General features: G+C 36.7%; 1 protein-coding gene across 1 annotated transcript in view; it reads right to left on the bottom strand.

Annotated features, from left to right (window-relative positions):
• Positions 1–12,863: 12,863 nt before the first annotated feature.
• Positions 12,864–26,167, bottom strand: part of syndig1l (synapse differentiation inducing 1-like) — a 32,948-nt gene continuing 19,644 nt past the window's right edge. Inside the window, exons 3-4 of the mRNA XM_055044651.1 lie at positions 23,008–23,145; positions 12,864–16,380 (exon numbers count right to left, since the gene is read on the bottom strand). Of these exons, the coding sequence (XP_054900626.1) occupies positions 16,222–16,380; positions 23,008–23,145 (297 nt within the window). The 3' untranslated portion in view covers positions 12,864–16,221. The remainder of the gene's footprint in view (positions 16,381–23,007; positions 23,146–26,167) is intronic.

The raw sequence follows: 26,167 nt of genomic DNA, 5'->3' as shown, positions 1-26,167 counted from the left end.
GCTTTCTCCTTTCTAGTTCCTCCTGTTTAATCATGTTACCTCCCTGTTGTTCCTCATTTTTGCTCTGGCTCCCTGTGTAGTTTATGTTGCAAATTTTTCTTTTTCATTAAATTACACATTCAACATGATCCATGCTCCCAGCTCCTTTCCGTATTTCAGTCCCTGCACAAACTATCCAATAATGACAAATTCAGACAAGTCTAACTGACTTAAAGCAGGAAAGGTTTACTATAATTAATGATAGAAAGTAAAAAAAAAGGGGTTATGTTACCTTTTCTACAGTATAAACAAACATTTGGTTTCACCTGCATCTTATAGAACTGATAGATTAGAGATGAGGTGTTCACCATGCTGTTTGCAAGGGCAGACAAAGACTAAAACTCCAAACTCCATATCTGGTTGAGATTCTTGTCATAAATTGTTGCAGCTTTTATTTTTCTAACCCGAGTGCTTTGAAAACCATAAAATGAAAACAGTAATAATGACAACCTCATAATGTCTAAGAATATAACCGGTACATGGTTGAAATTCGCAGAGCAAAATATAACGCTGTATGAAGTTATTAGTAGCCTATCAAATTAATTTGGTCCAGTGTGAATCTTGATCATAGCTGTACATTGTTAAAGATGTACAATCTAAATGGAATAATTCTGTTGTCTTAAATTATTAACATGAATATTTGACAATAATGATAAAACAACATTTAATAAAGAACAGCACACTTTGTCATTATGATTTATTGCCATCTGATTAATTCATATATGGGGTAAATTAAGGTCCTTCTAATTCACAATTTTAACTCAGGCTGTAGTTAAAACTACACATCTTCTGTGCAAACTGCATAAAGCGAGTGTCTCAGGGTGACTTGGCAGCAAACTATAGAGACAACAGTTGGCTATGTGAAGACTTCATAGAGCCATGTGTGGGGACTGTATTAAATAATCTCATCCTGCAGAGAGTATAGAAAATCTTTCATTTGTTTTTAGTAGCAGTAGGCCCCGTTGTTGCTTTTTTCTTGCCCTTTAAAAGGTTCATTGTTATTTATTTAATGGCTCTCCCTGGACTGAAGACATTGATCTGTGGTTAAATTAAATTTCTCTTTTGTAGACCATTAATATTTATTAGCACACACAGTCTAATAGGAGGCACAAAAAAAAATACATAGGCACAAGACGAACAGAACAAACTTAGGACCTTTTCCTGAGAGCCTGTTTAAAAATGTACCGATAATTTTGCAGAAACAAGAGTGATACTGCTTTCTTAGACTTGTGTATAATTAAAAGAAGCAGCATCACAAGTCTTTTAAGAAAAGGCCATGCATATTGATGTTCCACTGTGGATCCTTTATTATGTGTAATAAAGTGATTCTGAGAGCGAATATCCAGCAGAATTGTTCAATAAGACTCCATTAAAGAACTTCCTGGGGCTTTAATAGATGAAATGCTTGGATTATATCAAAGCAATTATTTGAAAACAGCATGATTTCTTTAGAACAAAATCTCGTTATTTCCCATTTATGTAAGTGCATGATGCTGCGGGGCTGCTGGCAGAAACATGTTGTAAACATTAAAGCAAAACTGAAGCAGCAGCAGTGAGAGAGGGAGAGAAATAGAGATTAAGGAAAGTGCATACAAAGCCTCTTAAATAGAAGAAAAAGGCAATTATCTCCCAAAACTTTCTAAGGTTCATATCAGTATTCACACTGTTACAAAAGGGATCACTGAACACCGCTGGAAACATTGTTGTTATAAAGAAAGTGAAATGGAGCGAAACAGAAAAGGCAAATCCTACCCCTCCCTTCATACACCGATTAATTAGTTCCAAGTTATCCATGAGGGCAACACACCGATAAGAGCAGGACAAACACAAGCCAATTACCAATGCTTCCCTGTGAGCTCAGAGCATCTAAACACCAGGAGCGCTGATTGAAAACATTTAAAGGCGTCTTGAGGGCTGATTGGACAGGTGTTGCTGGGTGATCGCAACCACTCGCTTCGCCTCGCAGCACATCGTGTCATTACCGAGCCAAGTAAACACCCTTATCGCTCTGCATCCGTCAAGCATGGGAAATGAGACCTCGCATAAAAAGGAGCCATCTACAACAACAGCTGTGGATGAGTGAACCCTCGGGGACCTGAAAAAACACGTGCAGAGAGGGGAGCAGCGTTCCCCCAAAACGCAAGCTTTTAATATGTTTCAATGTTTAAAAGTTTTTTAAATTTTTTTATTTACTTATTTTTTTTAGTAAATCACAGTGCTGTGATGCTGTCGCCACTCCAGTAATGACAGTACATTGATTTTGCTGCCTCCACGCAAGCCACCTTTTGACCTGCAACAAGAGTTTTTCTAAAGTGAAGCCTTGCAGGTGAATGCCTCTGCCCAAAACATAATTAATAATTGATTTGCAGTCAGTGGTTCTGCATCTATCAAGAAAAAAAACATGAAAACAAAAGATTATATTTATATATTTATATTTATATTTTTTATGACTACTTATTGTATTTTATTTTTTATTTTCTCTTGTTTTTTATGTTGTGTTGTTGTGCATCTTGTGGACCATGAGTCTGTTGAATAAAGTAAATTCAATTCAATTCAATAAAGTATTCAATAAAAAGAACTTTAGGATTGACAACCTTGAGCAGAGAGCTAGCTGTGTTTTGTCTTTTGCACAAAACCCCGTGCTCTAAAATTCTTTCATCGCTCCTAAACTGGTAGTATTTTATTTTTTTACAAAAAGGTTTAATCAAGTTAAGTGCATTATATTTAATTAATTAATCAAAATTAATCACACTTTATTTGAAATCTGTCGTCAACAAAATAATCAACATTTTAAACTAAAAATTTCTTTTTGATGCAAAAGGTTTTCTTTCTATATAATCAGATGATTTATAAAACATCAATGTGGAATTCATGCACCTTTTTGCAGGAATAATCAACATTTGGAACGACATTATGTCCCTGAAAACAAAAATAAAGTTTCTGTAGCGCTTTAGCTAAAAAGTGTGCAAAATAGATGGCCTCACCAATAAGAGATAAACAATGAGTCCTAATTGTTTTCCTATTGACACATTGAACACAGTCAAATTGGTTGTTTGATCCGGATTCTGGTTTCAGATTAATAAAGAACTCTTTGTAACTTGAGCTGGCTGCAGGGTTTGCCGTCTGCTTTAGGAAGAGATAACATTTTTTAGCCTGGATCTATTCTTTTCCCCCATGTCAGTCTGATTATTCATCCTCTTTTAAAATGCTAATCAAGTCAAATCCCTTACTTTGCTGTTCCTCTTTCACTCATTATTGAGATCCATTTCTTCCTCCTTGCAGAATGAGCTTGAGTTCCCTTGCACAATAAGCTCACCCCGCCCCCGGGTTCTCAGAGGAGAAAGGAAGGATGTCAGCAAGCGTGATTGTTTCGTCACCAGTCTTGTAAACTTGTCCGTTCCCAGGGGACGTCAACAAAGTCGTCACGCAGACTGACTCGCCACTGGATGGTGCTGACATCAAGAGATAATTGACTGTCAATTAGCGACAGAGACAACAACACAGGAGTCAGCGGGAAGGCAGTAAATCACTGCCTGTCTGTCAAATGGCTTTGGCTGCTCTGCTCTTGTCTTTATTCTCCTTTCTCTGTGTCTCTGTTTCTCTCCCAGACAGGATTCACTCCTAAATATCCTGCTCTTCAGGCTGTCTTTCATGCTGCCTGGTGCCACTCGCTGTGATATCATCTACCGTGCCGTTGACTATATCTTGCTTCCTCTCTACAAACATATTTGCAAAATGACTGCTCCAGCTTGGTCTAAGCAATCGACTAAATGGTTTTGATATGAACAGTATCCACCAGAGAGAAGGGGAGTTCTTTCATTCAGACATTTATTTTCCTCAAAGGTGAAAACGTCTCAGGTTCCTCTTAAAGTACTCTTTTCTGTTCAGCTTTGAACTTTCTCACATGTTTTCCAACAAGACTTTCCCATGTATTTACATTGACTTTATGTAATAGAACAGCACCAAGTAACAGGTCACAGTGACATGAAAATAAAAATAAAACTTTTGCAACCATAGCTAAAATACAAATAGCTTTATCAGGTCTGAGGACTCCAAAGCAATTTACATTACAGTCAGTCTTTCAACTGACCATGAGATTATTGGAAAAAAGCATGTTTTATTTATTTTCTTAAACTTTCTTTGAAAGACCCAGGCCACTCTTTCACAAGAGTGACCTGGCTTAGATAAAAAGCACATCATTGTGTTAGAATAGTTTTGTCAAAGTAGAACTTGTAAATCGCTGCTTAGACGCATCAATTACACTGTTTTAAACAAGCCAAACATCCCTCTCCTGGATGACGTTCTCCAGAATTGATTGTTTTTTTTTTTTTTTTTAAAGACTTCTCTTTGTAGAACGAGTTTAATGTGCCACTTTTCTGTTTCATCTGCAACAAACTATTCAAACAAACCTGCAGCAGAGAGCCTCTCCAGCCAGGTTTGAGCTTTTTCAAACAGTGCAATAAAGTGCTTAATCTAGTGTGTAATTTGGGAACTGAAGTGTTTGGTGAATGAGCAAAGATGTGAATCAGAGGGCCGAGCAAGCAGGCAGGTTGGTGGACTCTTAATTTGACTGCGTATTCCAGATAATAGAGGTGGATGCAAGGTTGAGCCTCCTGCAAACAAATTCCTGTTTGTTGAGAAACATAATCAGGGGGGATTATAGGTGTAGTCATGCACTTCCATATTAAAACAAAAGTAAACATGAGTGCCAAAGAGCAGAGGCTGAGACAGTGAACTTGTAAAAGTTACCAGCATTGTGGAATGACTAAAGCTGGAAGCAAAAAACTATGAACCAGACAAGTTTTGAATGACAGCTGCAGGGCATGAGACAGGTGTACTGTTAAAGATAATGGCTGTAGCAAGTGTGTAGGAGGCACTGGCATTGTTCAAAGAGCCCCTGCTTCTATTTAATGTTGTCTGCACCACAGTGTGCTGTATGTGTCCAGTCTGCTGAGAGAAGCCATAATAAAAGGCCTATTGAGGTGGTATTACCTCAGCCAAGCAGGACCACCCTGAAGACAAGGGGGTTCAAATGTCATCTATCTTAAATGCTGAATCGTTAAGGTGACAGCTATCAGGCTGGAGATAAAATCGGCAGACAGATTTAATGCACCGAAACGTTGCATATCATTACGTTTAACATTTGGGTGCATTTTATGGCTACCCAAAAAATCAAGGAAAATGTTTTCCATTTTGTTTTTTGATTCAAGCTTGCATTTATTGACAAAATTCCACTCTCATGAGAAAATTGCAACTACAATATGGCAGGTATTTTTTTTTTAGCTATTTCTTTTTTTCATATAGTTATATGGATGCAAAAATTACTAAATTCAAACTCTCTTTCTTGAGTGGCGTTATCAACTCTACTCAAGTTGATAATTCAAAAGAATCTTCCTGCCCAGATAAATCTTACTCACCATAGGAAAAACATTTTCACTCGCATTTTCTCGTGGGCCAATCCAAACTCAGTGGTATTTTGACAGTTCAGATCACTCTACAGATGATTGACTTCCAGTGACAGAGAGAAAAAAAAACTGCAGCTTAGAAATGGAATTAGTGTTAAAGTAAACCACACAACATTGACAATCCATGTCATTCAGTTGCTTTCATCACAAAGTACTAACAAAAAATTATGTTCTGTTTTTTTTTCTCCCAAAAAATAAATTGGTACAATAGGTAACATCCTTCTTTTTTCTTAATACTTAGCCCAGCAAAACCCCTGGATATTCACACAAAAGTTGCAACTCTGCTGTTCTTTTTGTAGCCAGCCATATCATGTAGCCACATTTTACACTAAACATTTTAAAGATCAGTTCCTACTAAGGCAGCATAAGGCAGTGTACAGTTAGTTATTTTGCTGATCTAATGAATCTGCTGACCTCATGAATCATTAACGGTTTGCTAATGAATCCAACAAACAGTAATGTCACTTTTAATTGTTACAGTCACATGGAAATGGAAACTGCTGCAGCTGTTACAATAATCAATGCGACTAAAGATAAACACATGGATGAGTTTCTCTAGATCTGGCTGAGACATTAGTCCTCTTATCCTGGAGATGTTCTTCAGGCGATAGGAGGCCGACTTTGTACCTGTCTTTATGTGGCTCTTAAGGTTCAGGTCAGAGTCCATCACTACTCCCAGGTTTTGGGCCTGAACTCTTGGTTTAGTTTTCAGGAATGACTGAAGCTGTGCATTAACTCTAGATCTATAGCTCTAAATTCTTCCTCTTTAGATCCAAAGATAATAACTTCAGTTTTGTTTTTGTTCAGCTGGAGAAAGTTTTGATACATTAACCCATTTGTCTGTTCTAAGCCTTTATTGGATGGGTTCAGAGTCACTAGGTACTAAAGGTGCTAATTTTATAAATTTAAGTATCAAGACATGCATTAGCAGTTGCAAAATGTCACAAAACCCCTTCATTTTTGCATAATGTTTTTGCATATTCCATAAACAATTAGTCATATTTGCCTTTTAGATGCCAAAATGCTAAATAAACTGTGTAAATTACCTCCATTTAGTCTCAAAAGCAATGAATGCTATTTTTCCCCCTCAGCATTGCATAGCATTGCCTTAGGCGCACTGCCAGTGAACTGCTACTTTGGTCTGACTATGCACCTGTAATATTAACAAACCCATTTACCTTCAATGAGCACCTTTTTTCTTAAATGTTTGGGAAACTAAAAGATTTTTAGAGTCTTTTATTATTAAAAGCTTTAATTATGCAAATGACCAATTGTATTTAATCTTTTTTTTTTTTTTTTTCTTAAGAGTGGACAAAAACTGGTCGTTGAGCCGAGTTCTCAAAGACTACATAAAAAACCCATAACCTTCTATTTTATTCATATTATCCACAACTTCTGTCACTTTGTCCTTAAGACAAAACATAAATTCATAGACAGCTATGCCTGCACTCGGAGCATAAATATCTATCGGGCAGAAAACACTAAACACAACAACAGAAGCAGAGACTTCTTACCCAGGAATGGAAGCTTGAGGCAATGGATTTAGAAGACTGTGTTAATATTTGTTTCTCGGTTGTTAGAATGTGAATCAGTTTTATTTTAAATATGAATCACATTATGATGTTAATGTCTGCATGTATCCCTTGTAGCACGTCCAGGCTTACTGTCACCTGAATAAAGCGAGGGCGCATGGTTTACAGTCATAATGAAATGTTAACATTCCCGCTTTCAGCTTGAAAGCTTTATATATCAGAACATAATAATAATAATAAAAAAAATTGTCAATTCATTACCAGGTGTTAATTTCAGATGAACATCTGAAGGTGAGGTGATTACATTGTTACATTGTAACATTGTTACAATGTGGTAACTTTTATAAGATTTGTTACAACATTGTAACAAATGTTACAACTTGTAATACATTAAAACAAATTGCTTCTGCCTCATAAATGTTGCCAGACTGTAAAAAAAAGCAATTAGCTACTTAAAAGCTTATTTTCCCTAAATTAAGCTTTTAAGCAGTTTTTTTTATTAGCCATGTTTAGCACACTGAATGGAGGAAGTCAATGTAAGACAACATGCTAGTTATACCCCCATGCTACTGAGAGCATTTAGGCTAACATTTGCATTTTGGCTTATTTTAGTTTCTACACTAATTTTAACATAGTGAATAGAGCAAGTCCATGTTACTCAACATGCTTGTGACTCTATTCCTATTGTGTACATTGTACTGTATTCATTGATGATAATTTTTAGCATCAGAATGCCAGGTTCCAGCTGGCGGGCACACTTTGGCAGGCCCTGTTTAATTTCTGAAGAAATTTTCTAGTTCATATCTGCTATTCACAGTGATAACTGATGTACTTTTGACCTTATCTTCCAAAAGAGTATTTCTGCCTTGGCAGCTGCTGCCTCAGACCAACTTTTAAAAGTCGTATATTCACAGATTCCTCTGTGCAATCTGATAAACATAAGATTTGCCTTTTTCTGAATCCACTTTCCTTTGGTTGCTTTCCAGCTGATAAATAAATCTTTATAGGGTGTCTTGGTCTCCCAGTGGGTTTCAAAACCCATAAAATTAGTTTCATCTCAGCCCCCCTTTCCCCTCTCTGCTTGCAGACAAACTGACTAGTGCAGCAGCCAGATAAAAGTCAGAGCTATGAGAAAACATGAAATCCCTTGCCTTCATTGCATTTGAAAAGGATTTCCAGGAAACATCCACAGAAAGATCCACAGACTCATGGATGAAACCTAGACAGGCAGAAGCAATAGGTCAACATCTTTGAAATGAGACATATTAGTACATGAATTTAAACAGTGATGAATAAAAATGGTAAAAAGCTAATGCAAACTGTGTGAGTCTAGACTGAGAGAATATTTGCTTTTATTGATTAAATTATCTTCCACCAGAGACTCAGCATTGTTCTGATTTTCTTAATAGACAGACACAAACTTCAATGCATGTTGAAATTTTGTGTGTTAGTTCACGACAAAGTATAGTGCAATAATGCAAAGCTGAATAAAAAAATACGTTTTCATTTCCTTTATATAGATAAATTTAAAATGTATGGCATGCATTTGTATTCAGCCCCCACAGTACTTTGCAGAAGCACCTTTAGCTGCAGTTAGAGCTGCAATACTTAAGGGAAATGTCTCTGCCAACTTTGTTCATTTACTAAATTTATTGGATGTTCCACTTAGTGAAACACCTCAATGCCAAATATATTGGATGGAGAACTTGCAGTTTTCAAGTTTGACCATCAATTTTCAATTAGATTTAGAACAAGCAATTTAAAAGGTGAATATGCTTTGAACTTATGTCTTGAAAGCAGAAATTTTCCCAATTTATTGTCTTAGAAGTTTTTTTCATCCTGAGCAAATTGATGTCACTGAAAGCAAAAGAAAAAAACATTCTGAGTGATAATTTAGGTAAGGCTACAACATCATTTTAAAGCAAACTAAAAATAATGCCTGAATCACTCTATTGTGGGAAAGTGTTTTCTGAAGTAACAGACATTACTTATAGATGGTTGCTTTTCCAGCAAACTCTCCCCAAGGTCAGACTTATGAGCATTCAGATGAATCACTGGATTATTACATCAAAGCCAAGGGAAAAAAAGATTGATAGCATCTTTCAAAATTGCTGCCATTTTCTCCAAGAGTTACACACTTATCCTTGACAGGGCGAGTGCCTTTGGCCAGCAGTCATTGAGAAGGTGTAGTATGTCCTGGACACGTCAGAGGTCCAATGCAAATAAAACATAATGCTGGCTTCAAACTACTTTTGAGGGTCTATATTATCTTAAATATGTCGCACACAGTGGGCGACTGTACAGCAACTCAAATTTCATTATTCAAAAATGAAATTTGCCAAGATTAAGCTTAAAAGCTTAATCTTGGATGCTAGCAAAAAATAGCTTAAAAGCAAAATCTTGGATGCTAGCAAATCCAAGATTTTGCTAGCATTGCTAGGAGTTACCAAATATGATGGTGTCTTCTGCGTAAAACATAAATACAGTCTGTTGAATGTAATTCATAGATTCGTACTTACAGGGAACCATGCAGCATGTATGTAGAGACACAGCACATTAAAATTAGAACCAATGTTATATCTAACCTTTACGGCTCTGGTTCTGAAACAGAACCAGTGGTGGTACCTGGACTGCCGTTAGTCATACCAGGAATGAACTTATAATGATTCTTGTGTGTTTTGATTCTTCTGAGTTTTCTATTATTTCTTAAAAGGTCTTGCTGTGGCTGTATTTTGGTCAAAACCTGACACAGCCGGATGTGATTCAGTGGATGCCAGTGATCGGAAAGATTCACTCAACCGTGTAGAAAAAGAGTCTCCCCCTCATCTGAGAACATGGTGAAATGATATTCCACTTCATATTCACAACACAGTCCACAGAACCAACACCTGCTATCTGTGCTATCAGCTTAAAGTGATGTTTAGGCCCAATTTTCAGTTTTTACTGCTGTAGGGATTCGATGATGTGATGAGTATAAAGTTTCTCGCTTGTCAGTTTTGAGAAGCACAATTTACTGTCCCAAGATAAACCTCAGAAATCCTTTGAGGGAAGTTGAATATGATTTAGATTTTATACGACAGGAGCTAAAAAAAGGAGTCAGCTTCCAATAGAAATTTGCTGAGGGACATTTTGCACACACACGTTGCAATCAAAACACAAATGCCTTGTTTTGGAAGCTGCTCTGCGTGTCTTTCCCCCCCCTCTAATCCGTCTGTGAACAAAACGGTTTACAGCAATATTTATTTGAACTGTTGTGATGATTTCCCACATGCTGTCATGTGGGTGGGTGATCATCAGCAGATGTAAAATAGGGTTTCTGGGTGCTGCTCCATGCTTGAGTGGAATACGACGCCTGAGAAATAAACTTGTCAGAAAGATCAGAACAAAAGAGGCAAGCTAATCTAACATTATTTATTTTTTTAGCAAGTTATTTATTTATTTATTTTTTTAGCATATTAGCAGTGGCATTTTAATTTTAACATGTATGCATTTAATTTCTTGGCATCATGACACCCGAGTCATTTAGAGAGGAGGAAATCAAGCAACATCTCGATCAAGAGGCTGTTTTTGTGACTTGATCAAGAATATCCCGTTTAATAATTTTTGCAATAATTTTCATAGTGCAAGCGTAAAGATGTAAATGAAATAGCCCATTAAAATGCACTTATTGGACACACAAGATCACATTATTTTAAAAACACATCAGCTTTATTTTTTTTTTCAGCTAAGCTTCCTGAACTCTGTAAAACATAATCAGTTTCCTTTGATCCATATGTGCTTATTAATTCAGCCCACTTATGTCAGCTGATGAGCGTTGCTAGTTTATGCTGGGAAAAACAAAACAAAAACAAAAAAAAAACACCCTTTTATTTCGTTTTGCTTATGAGTATTGCTCACTCCCGGTGACTTCGAAAGCATCTCTGTTCTTCTGCAGCTTGCTTAGTGACAGCAACCCGAGATGTTTTCCTCTCTTGCGAAGAGATCTTCTCCACAGCTGGAACTAAACTCAAGTTTCTTGCTGTGTGCACGTACTGTGACACAGCATGACCCACGAAGAATAATTAAGTCTTCACGGGTTTATTTCCTGCATCAGATGACTAGTCATTTGCAATTCATAGCTGTAGATCAGTGATTCTATCTGAAAGGACATTAAACTGCAAGGTGGCTGATCATTAACATGTCCCAGAGGATCCCATTTTCCATTATGTCCTCTCAAGCCTTTGTGTTTCAAGCTTTTTTTAAATTTTCTACATATTCATCAAAGAACCGTCTTGCCTGTCCCTTAATGCGCTAAAGAATCTGCAGGGCGTGGAGCAAGATCATGGCCCAGCCATAAATGCATTCGTTAAGTGGTGTTAAGTGGAGTCCTTCCTTCTAATAAATGTGTCTAAGAGCAGAGCAATGTTCATTGATTTTCTGAGAAGGCCCCTTCAATCTGTACCCAGTTGAGTGTAATTATGTGCGAGCCAGTGGTAGAGGACTAGCAATAAGAAGTATTCAGACTGCTCAAGATAAGGAGCTTTTATCCAGATTCTACAAAACCCATTCAAGCACAAACAACTGAGCAATCTTTTGGAGAAAGATGATTCTTTAGGAAAATAATTAAAGGGGCAGTATTGTTTATTTCCAGAAACATGGTGCCATCTTATGGCACAATCTAGCCATGATGCTACCTTCAGTAGTTACAAAATTGCTGCTCTTATGTCAAATACAACTTAAAATAAATTTGACTTTGTAATTTAAAACTTTTAAATTGGTCTCTTTTAAAACGCCAGTTCTTTCTGAAACTCCACCCTCAGGTTATCACAATATTGCTTCTCTACTAACCCTTCAACGTTTTTTTTTTTTCACCAGAAATGCACTAAGAAACAGCTCATTTACTGAGCTCAGAATATTAACCAATAATCTCAAGAGATATTTTAGCAACTTAAAAAGACTTGGAAAAAAAATTCAGTTTCATTTAAAATTTCTAAATGCAAAATTTCTATGGTCTTCTTCAATAATCAGTGGAAAACTTAAAGATTTTCCTATAATTCCTGAGCAGCTTTTTGCATGTTTCTATAGGTATTTTTGATGACCTGTGTTGTATTTTTGGTAATTTGGACAAATTGAGTAAAAATATTCCCAAATAAGGCAATGCCATGCTTTGTTACAGTGATAAAAACAGAATGTAGTCAATTTTCTCATAATGAAACTGAAAAAGCAGCTCTTCAGTTTTAAAAGCCAATAAATATGTGGATGCATTTGTGTACAATAACTATAAAACTAACAAGCAATGTTTAAACTGAATGTGCAGTAATAAACACAGTCATTTAAAGAAAGCCTATGTTGAGCATGATGATGCGGTGATTAAAATCAGTTGGGTCTCAAATTCAAAAACGACATTAGCTGGTCTTTGCTTTCTAACACTGACAGAATGTTAGATAAAACTGACATGTAGCATACTAGTTATAAACACTTTGGACATGGGCATTGAACTCAGAGTGTAAATAAATGTATAAAACTGGTCAAATAAATAAAATAAACGCTGCTTGTGACCTAGATTTGATGCTGGTATTATATTTACATATTAGCAACTCCAAGAACAGCTTTATTTCTTGCATAAATCAATGAGATTGGTTCTGATCCAAGTTTCTGTCTCTTCCTAGCAAAACAGCCTACACTCTGTGACTCAGTCTGGCTTTGCTTTTTGCTTTATGAACTCAATTCTCTCAGGCTGCGGGGATAGTTTCAGATAATTATATATCTTCGAGTTATTCAACTCCCAGAGAACAAAACAATCAAAAAATAAATAATAATAATAATAAAAAAAAAAAAACATTTGTGCTTTTAAGAAGACACACATCTGTTCAGGTTTATTTTTCCAGTACATTTGAGAATGCTTTTGCATCTTATTTACACTATTTACACGATGCAGTCACACAAAAATAGAAAGAAAGAACTCAAAAACATAAATGTGCACAACACAAACAGACGTCTGTCACCCCGGCATTAAGAATCGCATTTGTTGCGTGGACTCAGGTTATCGCTGGACAAGAAATAAAAGCAGCAGCAGAAAAGTTCACAAACCGTTTTGACATACTGTACAGAACTAGGTCAGAAAACAAAACAGGTTTGAAAGACACGCTCAATGAGTGAATGCATGTAAATGCGTTTCTGCAGAAAGGAGGAAAATGTCTTTCGCGATAACTTCACTGATGAGGATGACGCGTGTGTTCACTGAAACCTGTAGACCCAGAGTTTCTGTGGTGACCTGTGGTCCAGTTGGGTTTTGGCTTTAAGAGCCGATGAAGCCAGCCTATTCAGATCAGAAAAACTCAGACAAGTTTCGAAAAATAAACCGTTACAATCAGTCTGCATTACGCTGTAAATCTGTGTCTGGCTTTCATAAAAAGGCAACTCAAAACTGGCTTTCATTTAAAGAAAACAACTCTTTACCTTTGCAAAGGTTTTTACAGCAACAAGCAAAACCAAACGTAGCTTATTAGTGAAATTAATGTGGCTGTGTTATTTCAAGGTTGTTCTCTGGGGAATACACCGCAAAGCTCGTTTTGTAGCCTAATTGTCCAGAGCAAAGAATGCAGTACCTGTGCAGAAAATGTAACATCTAACTTCCTAAGACTTCACTGCTCAAAAGTATGTCTGGTTTCTAACCTTCAGCGCACAAGAGTCAGTTGAAATGCCAGAGAATAACAATTCAAGTCAGCTAAGATGAAGCCTTCAATAAGATCTCACTCATTAAAGGCATAAAACTATGTTTTAAGATTTTTTTAATTTATTTTTTGTTACTAGCTGAAGAGTGGAATTTAGATTCAAGAGTTGTGCAAAGTGTGGTCTGTTTTACAGCAGCTTGAACTTTTATTTGACATAGAAAAACAAGTTATACTGTCCAACCAATCATGCATTGCAGTATACTGCCGGTATGGCAGGACTCATGCACTGAATAACAGATTAGAGCAAAATTCAAAGCTGTCAGATGGCATTTTTCTATTTATTCATGAAAAATATGTAAGGCATTCTTTTAAATGATATTATCTACATGATTTATTACCTTCCTGTGGATGGGCAAGGGTTTATTTTAAATATTTTATTTTGGTCCCTAGAGACCATCTGGAGAACTCAAATATGTGCTTCTGACATTCTTTAAAGTGAGATTAGTGAGGACCTCTTTATAACAACAGGGGACGCCAAGAGTTTGTCTTCCATCAGGTGTGAATGTGGCGTTTGGACACTTTCTCTGTGGAAACACACAGGACTGAGGCACCGATATGTATTTTTGTGACTTATGTCAATTTAACACTTTGAAGAGAAGAAAGCCTCTATCAACATCTTCTTCTGTACAGTCTCTTGAAGGAGGAGCCATCTTGCATTTTTACATTTTGTCATTTCACAAAACACATACATTATTGTGTTTTACTGGGATTTTGTATGACCAACGTAAATTAGCACATACGAATAAAGTAAAAAGGAAACGATACATGTTTTTTCTTACAAATAAAATTCTGTGAGTGGTCTAGATCAGTACCTTTTCCTGTGATGTACATAAATAAAAACTAGTACAACCTTTTGCCTGCGACTGCTCTGTGAACTCTAGAAAATTAGCAGCATCTACAGACAAAAGTAGGGGTAGCTTTTCAGACAAACTCCCATGTTTTCAACATTGGCCATGGTATTTTTTTTCACTCATCCAAACATGTAGAGTATAGCACAACTAAATAGCCATTGCTGTCCTCCAAGAGCCCTATGCAGAAGCTTCAGAGGTCCATAAGCCAGGTGTTGTTTTCTGTAAAGAAGACAACTATTAACTGTGCACCCCACTCTAGAAATCCATTCACTGTGTAAAAGAGACAAGAAAAAGTCATATATTTTCCCATTAGCAGTTTGCCAAGAGCTACGTAGGATAACAGCACACGTGTGTTAGAAGGTCCTCTGGCCAGAGGAGAGCGTATTTAATCATGTTGGCAGAAAACTAGCATTGCAAAACACTCTGAACATGCCATTCTCACCTTGAACAGCGGTGATAGCATCGTACTCTGGGGAAAAGCTAAATACACCAAAACTCTTGGGACTGGTGTATCAGTCTCAAGAGTTTTGAGTCTGATACAGAGACTGATACATCTGCCCCAGTGGACAGGGGCAGATGTTCACTCAGAGACTGGGCATCTGCCCCAGTACACTCAGAGACTGGAGTGGACATCTCCAGTCTCTCAGTGGAGACTGGAGCATTGTGATTATGCTACCTGCATAATCACAATGCTGTTGGACAGCATTGTGATTATGCAACCTGACAAACATGTTTTTGGGACGTTCTAAGAAACATTCTAAAATTTAGAGGATTTTTGTGCCTTCTGTCCTGAATTCTCAACCATGCAGTCAGTCCTCAATTCAAAAGGTTATTGCATAAAACAGTTCAGTTGATACAAAATACAATTCTTTGTGTTGGTCTACACAGAAAATAACAACAAATTACAATGACGTTTGTGTTGCGACAGGACAAAAGGAGAAAAAAAATTATAGGATCTTTCTTAACATTATCTGGACATTGGATGCATTTATTCTTAATCTTATTCCTAGTTTGTGAGGAAGTCAGTCCAGTACAAATGCCAATAGTTCAAGCTGATGAGTCAAAGACGAAGGTGCATTCATAGCTGGCATTTCTGCAAGACAAGTCTGCCCAAAGAAATTTGAGATATAACATTAGCTGTAATAAATGCAGAGTTGGTTTAAATGAGCATATTATTTCTTAGCGTCTTTAACGATGATAGTCAGTTACTTGATTTCTGAATGATATTCTCTGTTTTCTCCTTTGGAGCTCAGTATAGGAACCTGGGGAGATAAAATCCAGTCAAAGACAACAAGGACCAAGTCAACCGAAAGAAACTTTGTCATCACATCTGTGGAGATAAAAACAGCCAAATAAGTCAAAGTTCCCTTTTTTCCTGTGTGCCCCCATCGTTCCCCTGAAGCTTAGTCTGTCTCTAGTCAATGTGGCTTGTCCTGGACACCAGATGGTCTTTTGTAGGAGAAGGCAGAAAAGAGAGGAAGGTGGATGGAAAAGAAAAGACAGAAAAAAACTGTACATCCACATAAAAGTTTTCTCAAAGTCTGCAGGTGCAACTCTGTCTCCCCAGAGGGGGTTTGTTCTTTTCCCAGGCTCCCAGGAGATGGAAAACAGGGTGCTTCTGCTATATGTGTCCTGGTTTAGAGAGGTAGGCAATGAGAGCTACCACCACTCCTACATAAACACCGGTGCCTATAGTGATGGCTAGGGCAGCGAGGAACAAAGCCCTCCGGGAGGCGATGTTGGCCAGTGAGAAGTCTCCTTTGTTCACCGCCTTGGTGGTCTGGAAAAGAGAAAATGAAGGAAAGCAGATTGAGAACCAGGTTTATTCACCAAATCTGTGCACATCAACAAGGACTTTGACTCACAAGGGAGACAATTTAAATATAAATGTAGAGGGAGGGAAATTAAAATAAATGTTTTTATTGTAAATACATACACACAAGAGGAAGACAAGGTTGAAATAGTGTAAATATGCCATTTTTATTGGAGAGCCACCCAGGGGAACAAACTGTCTCAACATATTCTTGTTGAAGATATTGCCCTATAGTGGCAAAGATAAAAGTCTAAATAGTTTGTGTCCAGATTGTGTGGGATCTGCAAAGATGTCAGCTGTTGTCTCTCTAACTATAGACCTGTAAAAGTTCTGCATGGAGGGAAGATCAGCCCAGAAGTAAAGTCTCTGCTGGACCTTCTTCCGAACACTGTTGAGGTTAATTCAGTGGTAACTTTGTGTTTTCTGAGATCTGATGTGAAGCGGATGATTTTTAAAAAATGGGAAAATCAAGGGTATTAAAAAGATGATTTCAATCAAATAAAAGTGCAGTCAGTGTTCGTTTTATTGTCTTCAAGGGAAAAAAGTAATTTTGGCAAAGAAGTGCAATGTTAATTTTTCTCATTTTTTGCTACTACTTTTTATATGAAGCAGTTAAGGTTGCAGGTAATTTTGTTATTCCAGTGCAGATCCTGTTTTTGAAGCTGCTCCAGTTTGGTTAGATGAAATCTTTAAATTGAAACAAAACCTTTTTTAGACTGTCGTCAAATGTCCATAATTTATTCACTTAATGTGTTGTGATGTGTTCATTGTCAGAGTACTGCAGTGTTGTGAGGAATTGACAGAATATAGGAAGGAGCAATTATTCCATTGTGTTTTCATTCTCGTTTCAAATAGTTTTTGTGTTTTCCAGTGACACTGTCCTTCGCTACATTAAATCTGTTTGGCTTAATTACATCGCTGCTGGCACATTGATGCATCTGTTGTCCTCAGCTGATGAGATCCAGCAGGGTGAAGAGTGCAGTTTTGTCGTTAAAGAAGCCGTAATTCGACGTGTCTGTGTGTTAACAGATGGGTCAGACTGCAGTGTGGAAGCAGAGCTTCCAAGTGCAGGATGTCAGCGTGGGGAATGACCTTCATTATTCCAGACTTCATTTCAGCAACATTGTGTGATGTGCCTGCGTATGATGAGATCGGCCTCAGGGTCAGACGCTCTGAGTCATAATCAAGCCTGATCTTTTGTAGTGGTGTATTTTCTTGTTTGAAGATGAACAGGGAGTGTGTTTGCTGACTACTTTATGCTGATTCTGCTGAGAAGCTGGGCATCTCCACAAAGATGGCTGATGGCTGATAAATGTCTCTTGATTTAGTGCTATATCAAAGAACACAAACAAAATTCACTCGTAATCATTGTTTTGTTTAGGATACAATACTATATTATTTGGTAAATATAATAAAGGGCAAAACAAGAACATAAAATATGTTACAGTACAAAGAACCTTGATACACTGGTAATAATATGATATATTAAAGACAACTATGATTATTTTCTGCTTATTGTTTCGATTAACTGAATAAAAATCTATTGTGATTGTCATGTTTAGCCAAGGTTTAATGAAGAAGAGCGAGCAGAATCACTTAAGCAGCAAATCTTGTCACTTTTATTGTCAGCAGGAAAACCTCTGCACACACATGTGCGATTGTGGATAACAGTCCTGACTGGAGCTAAACCAAGCTAAACAGAGGATGCAACAAAACACCAAGAAACACAGGTGAGCCTAAATACACATAGAGAGAACATCAAGAAACCAAGAACAGCTGCATCAGGCAGCACCAGAGGTGGAGGGAAATGAGGAGAGAACCACTTAAGCAAATCAGGTTCATGCAAATCTTTATGTGATGCTTCCCTTCTGATACTATAAAAACATTAATCACAATTTGATCCAATCACTGTTTTGTTCTTAATAACACATGTTTTATTATACTGTTTGATACCTAACCCTAATTTGTAAATAATGAAAGTGGTATTGTATTATAAAATCCTAGTAATATGCAAAAGATATGACTACTAGCCTATTACTATCTCAGCAGTGAGCCGTAAAATTTATTAAGAAGACTACAAAGTACTAAAATAAGTAAATAAAAATAACAATGCAGGTGTGAAATTCTTGGATCTTAATCTCACGTTTCAGTTTTGGTGTATATAAAGTTTAACCTGTAGGCGGTAAGCCTGCCGCCCAAACCCAGAAGGAGCTGCTTGCAATGTTAAAAGAACACAAAATAACATTTAATCAAGTGTGATTGCATTTCTCTTCACTCCCAGCATATGCAAATTAGCTGCTTATGTATTAAAAGTGAAACGAGCTCTCACTGTTTCCACTGAGAGCTTTTCTATTATGCACAACCGTGTTTTCAGTAAACAGCAAACCAATTTAGAATGCTTTCACACTAAAAAGAACACTTTGCAGCTGGCACAAATTGTAAAAAGTAAAGAACTCAGTAGGCACTTTGTCACATTTAGTAGTGGACTGTGTGTTCTTCCACTGTACACCAACTGGTTCAGTGTCAAGGTTGAGGAATATTTTCACAGATGACTTAATAATGCAATACAATGCAGATTGTGGCTAAAAAACAAAATTTTTAAGGAAATACAGACATGAATCTGAAAAAGACAGAACAAGTTGTTTTTTTTTGTATCTTTTTCAGTTTTCTGATTTTGTTGCTGTGTAGTAAAGCTAAATCCTCAATGCTACCAAAACATCAAATAGATCTCTGAATGCTGAAGCAGATGTTCCTCTTTTTTATCTAATGAATAAAATCTAAAAGGTTGAGATGTTGACAGATCAGACATGTTGGTGCACTCTGCATATGCAAAGATTAGAGCTAAATGAAGAAATGCTCTCATATAGCTTAATAAGATTAGAACTGTGAGAGACTAATAGTGCATGTCAATGTGAATGTCAGGATACCCTTGAGAGCAAAATGGTTAGAAAGCTTCTGGGCTTTATCTGCACAACCTTGACAAAATTACTGAAATGGGGTGTCATAGGAAAAAAAAAAAGATAATATCTCAGTCTTAGCTGCATGGCGGCTCACTCTGCTTTCAGAAGTCAATTCAGGAGCGTTAACAGTTTTTTTTTACCAAACAATGTGCAAAGCGGAAGGTCTCCATCTCTGACGCTCACTGTCCTGACTGCCCTCAACACAGACAAGCAGACAATTTAGCTGCTCCACAATAATTAGCTAATTCATTTTCATTCATTATGATGACTTGTAAGCCATAATCTAGCTTCGGTGGAGTTATATTTGCATAATCAAGGGCGGAATCGCTGCTGCCCCCTCAGCTCCACACGTTAGTCCACAGCTTATGAGAGAGAAGAGAATAAAATCTGTCTGCACCAAACACAACCCGCACTCAATTAGTGTCAGATTAATTAGGACTCATTGCTAGTTTACAATCTAAAGTCAAAACAAAATTTCTTCAGGTAACCATGGTACTTAAGTCATTATCGGTTTGAGGCTTATTGGTACAAATGCTGAATTCATAAAAGCATTACAAGGGATTTAAAATGTTTTCTTCAGCAAACAGCAATTTAGCTGTTTGAGGGAACAGATACAGACAAACAATGTCTGTGTTTGTGCTTATATCTATATCCTGGTGCCTTGACTCAACTTCTCTCCAGATGCTCTCTATTTGACTAAACACGACCTTCAAGTATTGTATTGTAGCATGACTATCGATCGACCATACGCAGACATTTACAGTCAATAGCAAGAGTCAATAACAATCTCAAAGGTGAGGCTGATGTGCAATCATTGAAATCTTTGAAATTCCTCAGCTTTCTCTGCTGCTCTCATCATTCATTGACAAAAAGACAACAGTTTCTTCAAACGATGTTTGGAGAAATAAACAAATGCTCACAGGTGGTTTTTAACCATTCGGAGGATTCATTGTCTCCCAAATATCACATCAAACATCAGAAATGTAACATTAGTTTTTTGAGTTCTGATCCCACGGCTTTTTGATGGGTTAGGTGTATTTCTATCATTTTCCTTTTGATATACCCATATAAGATTGAATGTAAATGTTTTCTTTTTATTAGAAACTAGCCAATAATCTCAGACTGATCCTGATCAGAAGGATGACTTATTGACTCAATTTATTATTTCACTGTAAGAAAAAAATAAAAATAAAAAAATGAAACGTTCACATTTTTCCAGCTTATTTGCAAGACCAACATGGAATGTTTAATTGATCATTTAAAAATATTGTTTATAATTTAAACATTAGGTCACATTTTAAAAGGAACATAGGCAATAATCCAGGGAACTTTTCCCTGACTTTTTGTCTGTATTCAGTTAAAAACATTCAACACAGTTAAATATGTTTAAATAATTTACACTTTTTTCATTGGTTGTTCTTCCTAAGAAAAAAAAAATAAATGAAATGAAGATACAGCAGGGAGTCACTCAGCTATGACATAAAGTAATTTAAAACTCCCTCTATGTTTTTCATGACAGCTCTACTTGATGGAACTTCTAAAGCAGGGAGACTGGCATAAAAATCCCCCGTACCTAAACACTGCCACAATGTTCTCATAATTGCTTAGGAAGAATCAAATTAGCTCCTGACAAGATAATTCACTGACTGACTTGAACTCCTTGCCTCCAAAGATAAGATGGTTAAATGTTCAAGCTTTATCATCTAAGGCAATTTAGTAAAATGGCTGTCGATCCGCAGCAAATGCACGGGTACAGTGCCTGGTTTTAAATTAGCTTTTGTGAGCACGTGGGTGTGCTAATGATATCCCTTAAATATGTTATCTCTACGTCCTGCTGATGATGCACGGGAAAGAATCGGTTAGCGGCAAGACAGGACTGGTCTTTGTCTTCTTTATGCAACACGGCATCGTTCAAGCTGTTTCCTGCAAACCGTGCAAGAGGGAGGAAGTCTAGATGGAAGCCGACAGACATCTATTAGAGGAGTCTTGCTTTTGTTCTTGGTTAAAACTCAAACGCACTGGGGTCATGGATGTGTATTTATAGCTCAATAGTAAATTTTGATGTAAAAATGTGGGTCAAATATTCATTAGCTAATTTAATAATTTATTGTAATTTCATATTTAGAAGCCATTTTCCTGAATGACTGCGATTGCTGTAGAAATGTTTTCATCAGCCATATCACAATTTAAACCGATAGCTTAGCTGCTCTTCAGCAGGTTAATATTAGCTTTTAATGTCAGCAAAAGACAGCTTTTGTTGACATAAGCTGGTGTTTAAGCTAATTCTGACAGTGAACTCAGTCGAGTGGAGAGGTGTTTACATGACTGGAGAGCAACCAGAAATGGTTAGCACCTCTGGAATATTGTCAATCCTTTTCATTCAAGATCCTTACAAGTAAAAATGATGTTATTGTAACATCAACTAACAAAGTACTAACAGACTTAGTTGTAAAAATCTGTAAATCTAGTGCTTTTTGTTGTTAGCTTGCTTTCCCACAAACAAAAAACAGATAGAAGCCAAAGAGTGTATCTCATAAAAGGAAGACTGTGGTTACACTAGTTGTAGGAATGTTTTAGCTGAGGATGGTGAGGCAGTTTAAGATGCTGAAGAGGCTAAGCATTTGCCATCTGGGAGAGCTTAAGGACAAAAATAGAAATTTGTATTGGTAACACACACAGGTCAAACGGGTAAAGTAGGGTGGGTAGATGGCAGTGAGGGTTTTATCGAGTGTAAAGCGAAACAAATACTGAAAGTAACATCGTTTGTAACATTATTTTGAAAACAGTATGTAGTTTTCACCCAATAGGAATAATGTATTTATTTCTCAACGAGTTTAAAGTTTAAATGCATGTTGTCTATCAAAGTGAAAATCTGAAAACTCTTTATTTACGGAAATTAATTTAATTTTTTTCACTGTGAATGTCTAGTAAGGCTATTATAATTTCTGCGTTAAAGAGTTAAAAATACACCTTAAATGTGGATAAAAGGAATAAAACTTGGACAATTGTTCATAGACTCATCCACTTTTTCCAACTTTTTAGTTCTCTAACCTCCTGCAAAGCAGCTGAAACAGGCCTGTGTAATGTTTCCGAGAGCTCGTCATTTTTAAAGACAGCGGCACACCTTTAATTGGGTTCATCTTTAATCCTCTTGAAAACGGCAATAGTTCAAAGGGTCCTTCTCACCTAAGGATTTTGAAAGCCTCCTTTCTTGGCGTTCGGAGATAGAACCTTAAAAGTGATTTATGAACTCCCACTAAAGGAGGCTCTCATGGTGTTTACAGAGCATCAGGCTTACAGATTGGCCTTGAGTTATTGATGGCTTGCTTAATAAAAGTTGGCCTTGCATTAGGACTGTCAGTTGCAAGGTTTTTACTGGTAGTGATGGTTCTTAATCTTGTGGTAATGACTCATGCACCACAAAAAAAAAAAAAGACAAGGGAATGTACATGTGTGTGCACACTGATGAATCTATGAAAATCTGTATTTCTGTGTGTTTGAAAGCACAAAATGTTAGACCTTGACAAACAGATGCTGCATCATTCATGTGTAACGGACCGCAGCTTTGAAGGCATGCTGATGTGTGGTGTGTGTGTGTGTGTGTGTGTGTGTGTGTGTGTGTGTGTGGACTCACCCCCTGTGAGAAGTAAAAGGCTGCTATCCCCAAAGGCCAGAAACAGCAGAGCATGGAGAAGATAGCCAGGCCAAGGTGGTCTCGTGGTGGGACAACTATGAAGTTATCTTCGCTCTCACTGTCACTGGAGCAGTCCGTCTGCATAGAGGACAAGGTCATAGCAGACTTCCATTACAGGCATCCACCATAGACATATTTTACAGCTCACAAGCAGCGGCATGGCAATAAACAAAGAGGTGTGTCACGCTAACAAAGACATCTTGCATTATTCATTCTGTTCTGGTAATAAAAATGTTGAAAAAAAAGAAAGAACACGTTGGAGCACTTCGAAAAGAAAGAACATCAAAACAGCATAGAAACACAAAAATATAAATCTTTACCCTCAGCCACATTGTTGCAGTTAATTACATGGAAGCTTGTTATTTACTCTAATATTCTGAAAATACAGTTGAAATACTTGCTCCTTCTGGAAAATACAGACTAGGTTTCTGAGTTTATAACCACTATAATAATTTGTAAAATGACTTTATATATATATATATATATATATATATATATATATATATATATATATATATATATATATATATATATATATATATATATATATATATATATATATATATATATATATATATATATATATATATATATATATACTATATATATATCCCGGTGCTACAGGGGACCACAACCTATTCAGGGTGCAGTATGAATTTACTGATTCATGAATTTTCTTCTCTGCAACATGACTCAATTGTCCACTGTAATCCACTTTCCCATCTCAAACCTTTGTTTCACCTTGTGTCAACTTGTCTTACTGACAGTGTTACTCTTTAAAGTTAATATCATGAAAATATATTTTTAACATATTTGTTTGAAACTATGTCCTGACAGCATAACATGGCCCTCCTCCCTCTGGATCTGCTGTTGTTTGTAGACATACACCAATCAGAGCGAGGAGGAAGGTCTTAGCGCTGTCAATCAAGCTCATCTACACACTCCTCACACTATAAATTATATCTCTAAATTCTCCATGCACTATATTGAAGATTGTACTAGTGAAAAAAGTGAACATATATATTCAAGACACGTTATTAACTGAAATGACTAGAGAAAAAGCAGACACACACTCCTCCCTGCTGAACAATAAGCAACACATCGTGATATGCAGGCCCATATCTCAAATTTGCTTGCTTCCATTTTTGCAACATTGTTGCACACCACATCAACAGAAAAATGCAGTTTGGATATTTATGGCTGATGTCTTATTAGGTCTACAGAGAGAGAAAAAAAGAGATTTGACTGTAAAAAGTGGCAGATGGCAGATGGTAGCCTCTCTCATTACAATAAAGTGTGAATAGGTAGAGGTAATTTTCAATCTGACTGAATGAGGGAAAAATCTCCATCCTTTGAAAGGAAAAGTCATTTGTGTAATGAGAAACAAAACATGTCACTGTATGCGGGATTGTTTGCTTCCACCAAATGTCACAGCTCATATTCATGGCGTTTTTGTGATGGCCCATTAGGTTTCCATTAGTTCTGATATATGCGGAAGCCCACATTTTGGCTTCTAAACAACAGATGGTATCAAAAAAAGGATACGCTTGAAAGTATCCTCCATTTCAGATGTGAAAAACTTATAAATCAAACACACCTCCAACCCTAAAGCTTTATGAAACTATTTCACGCTCCACACAATGTTCCTCACATGGAACTGCAGTGCTTTCAGCAAAAAAAAAAAAAAAAAAAGAAAAAGATTATTATTCTCTTTGGGAGGTTGCAGATTCTAAGTCCTTATCCAGAACAAAAAAAATTGTCAGTGTGTGTCGCCATCTAAAGATCCACATATTTTGACCATGACATCTTCTAATGTACTCACATATCAGTAAAGACTAAACAAAAACCAGAGATTTATTTTCGGTGGTTGTAGTATTGAAAGGAAATTGCAGACTGAGGTCAATGTTTCTATTAGAGTTTTTAAGCTGCATTCTTCCCATGATCCTGTTTGAGGAATGATACAGCAGGAAGATGGAAAATTGAAAATAAACAACCAAAAACAAAACAAATAAATAAATCAAGGCTATTGAGGCAAAATAGTTCAAAACAACATTTGATAGTTTAATGAAATAGGTTGGATAATTAAGAGAAAAGGTTAGGGAAGGTGGATAAAAGCGAGCAGCATATATAGTCTCAGTGATGGAGTATGTTACTGATCCTTTTATTGTAGAAAAGTGGTTTGGCTAAAGAAGTTTGACTTATTTATTTATTAAGTTTTTATTAGGGTACATTTTATTTGGATTTTATGTGACAAACTAACTCAAACGAGCACATAATTAAGAAGTAGAAGGAATATAATACTTGGTTTTCAAACTGCCAACCACATGGTAGCTTAAGCTGGCAGATGGTGTTCAGAAGAAGCTGAAACTCTACCACTTTTATTCAGAGTCGAATCCAGTTTTTATGCACTTAGGTCAGACAGACCAACCTGCCTGCTTTGCTCCTAAGCAGTTGTGCTGATGAAAATGGGCACCTGGATGACATCACCCAAAATTCAAAGGCTTTCCAACTAAAATCGCTCTCCACAAAATGAGAGGAGAGAGAATGGTTGAGTTAAAGTCACCATTTAAGATGTTTACCACGACTGCAATAAAAAAAAAAAAAAAAAAACTGCATGGATTGATGCTTAACATTTGAGTGGGGAGTTCATTCAGAGGAGGTTAAGACTTCGAACAATATATGGTGACTACAAATATAGTCACAAAATTGAATATATTGATCTTTTTGAGCAGCAAAAACTTTTTTGAACAGCCAACACATAACTAGAAACGGTCAGAAATTGGAAATAATAATGAAATGGTCAAAAAGGGACTGAAAATGCTTATGAAAGTTCTGAATTTGAATTACACATTTATCATTATATAGATGACGACAGAAACACATTGCAGACAAATTGATGTTCTTTCAGTTGAATCTCTTTGTATTAGTAGCAGCAAATAGTTGTGATATTTTCATTGCATTAAATGTTGAAAGGTTGCAAATGAAGGATTGTATTGAGAACACATTTGCTTCTAGCTGTAAAACTAGTTTCAATTAATTTAGCAGCGCATAACCACGGCCATGTTGCGTGACTGATGATGGAGGATTAGACCGTGGGTGG

Source organism: Poeciliopsis prolifica, unplaced genomic scaffold (genome assembly GCF_027474105.1).
Source record: "Poeciliopsis prolifica strain line A6 unplaced genomic scaffold, Auburn_PproV2 SCAFFOLD020, whole genome shotgun sequence".
In the NCBI taxonomy this organism is placed as follows: Eukaryota; Metazoa; Chordata; class Actinopteri; order Cyprinodontiformes; family Poeciliidae; genus Poeciliopsis; species Poeciliopsis prolifica.
The sequence above is the reverse complement of the archived record's forward strand: the minus strand, read 5'-3'. Positions and strand labels throughout refer to the sequence as shown.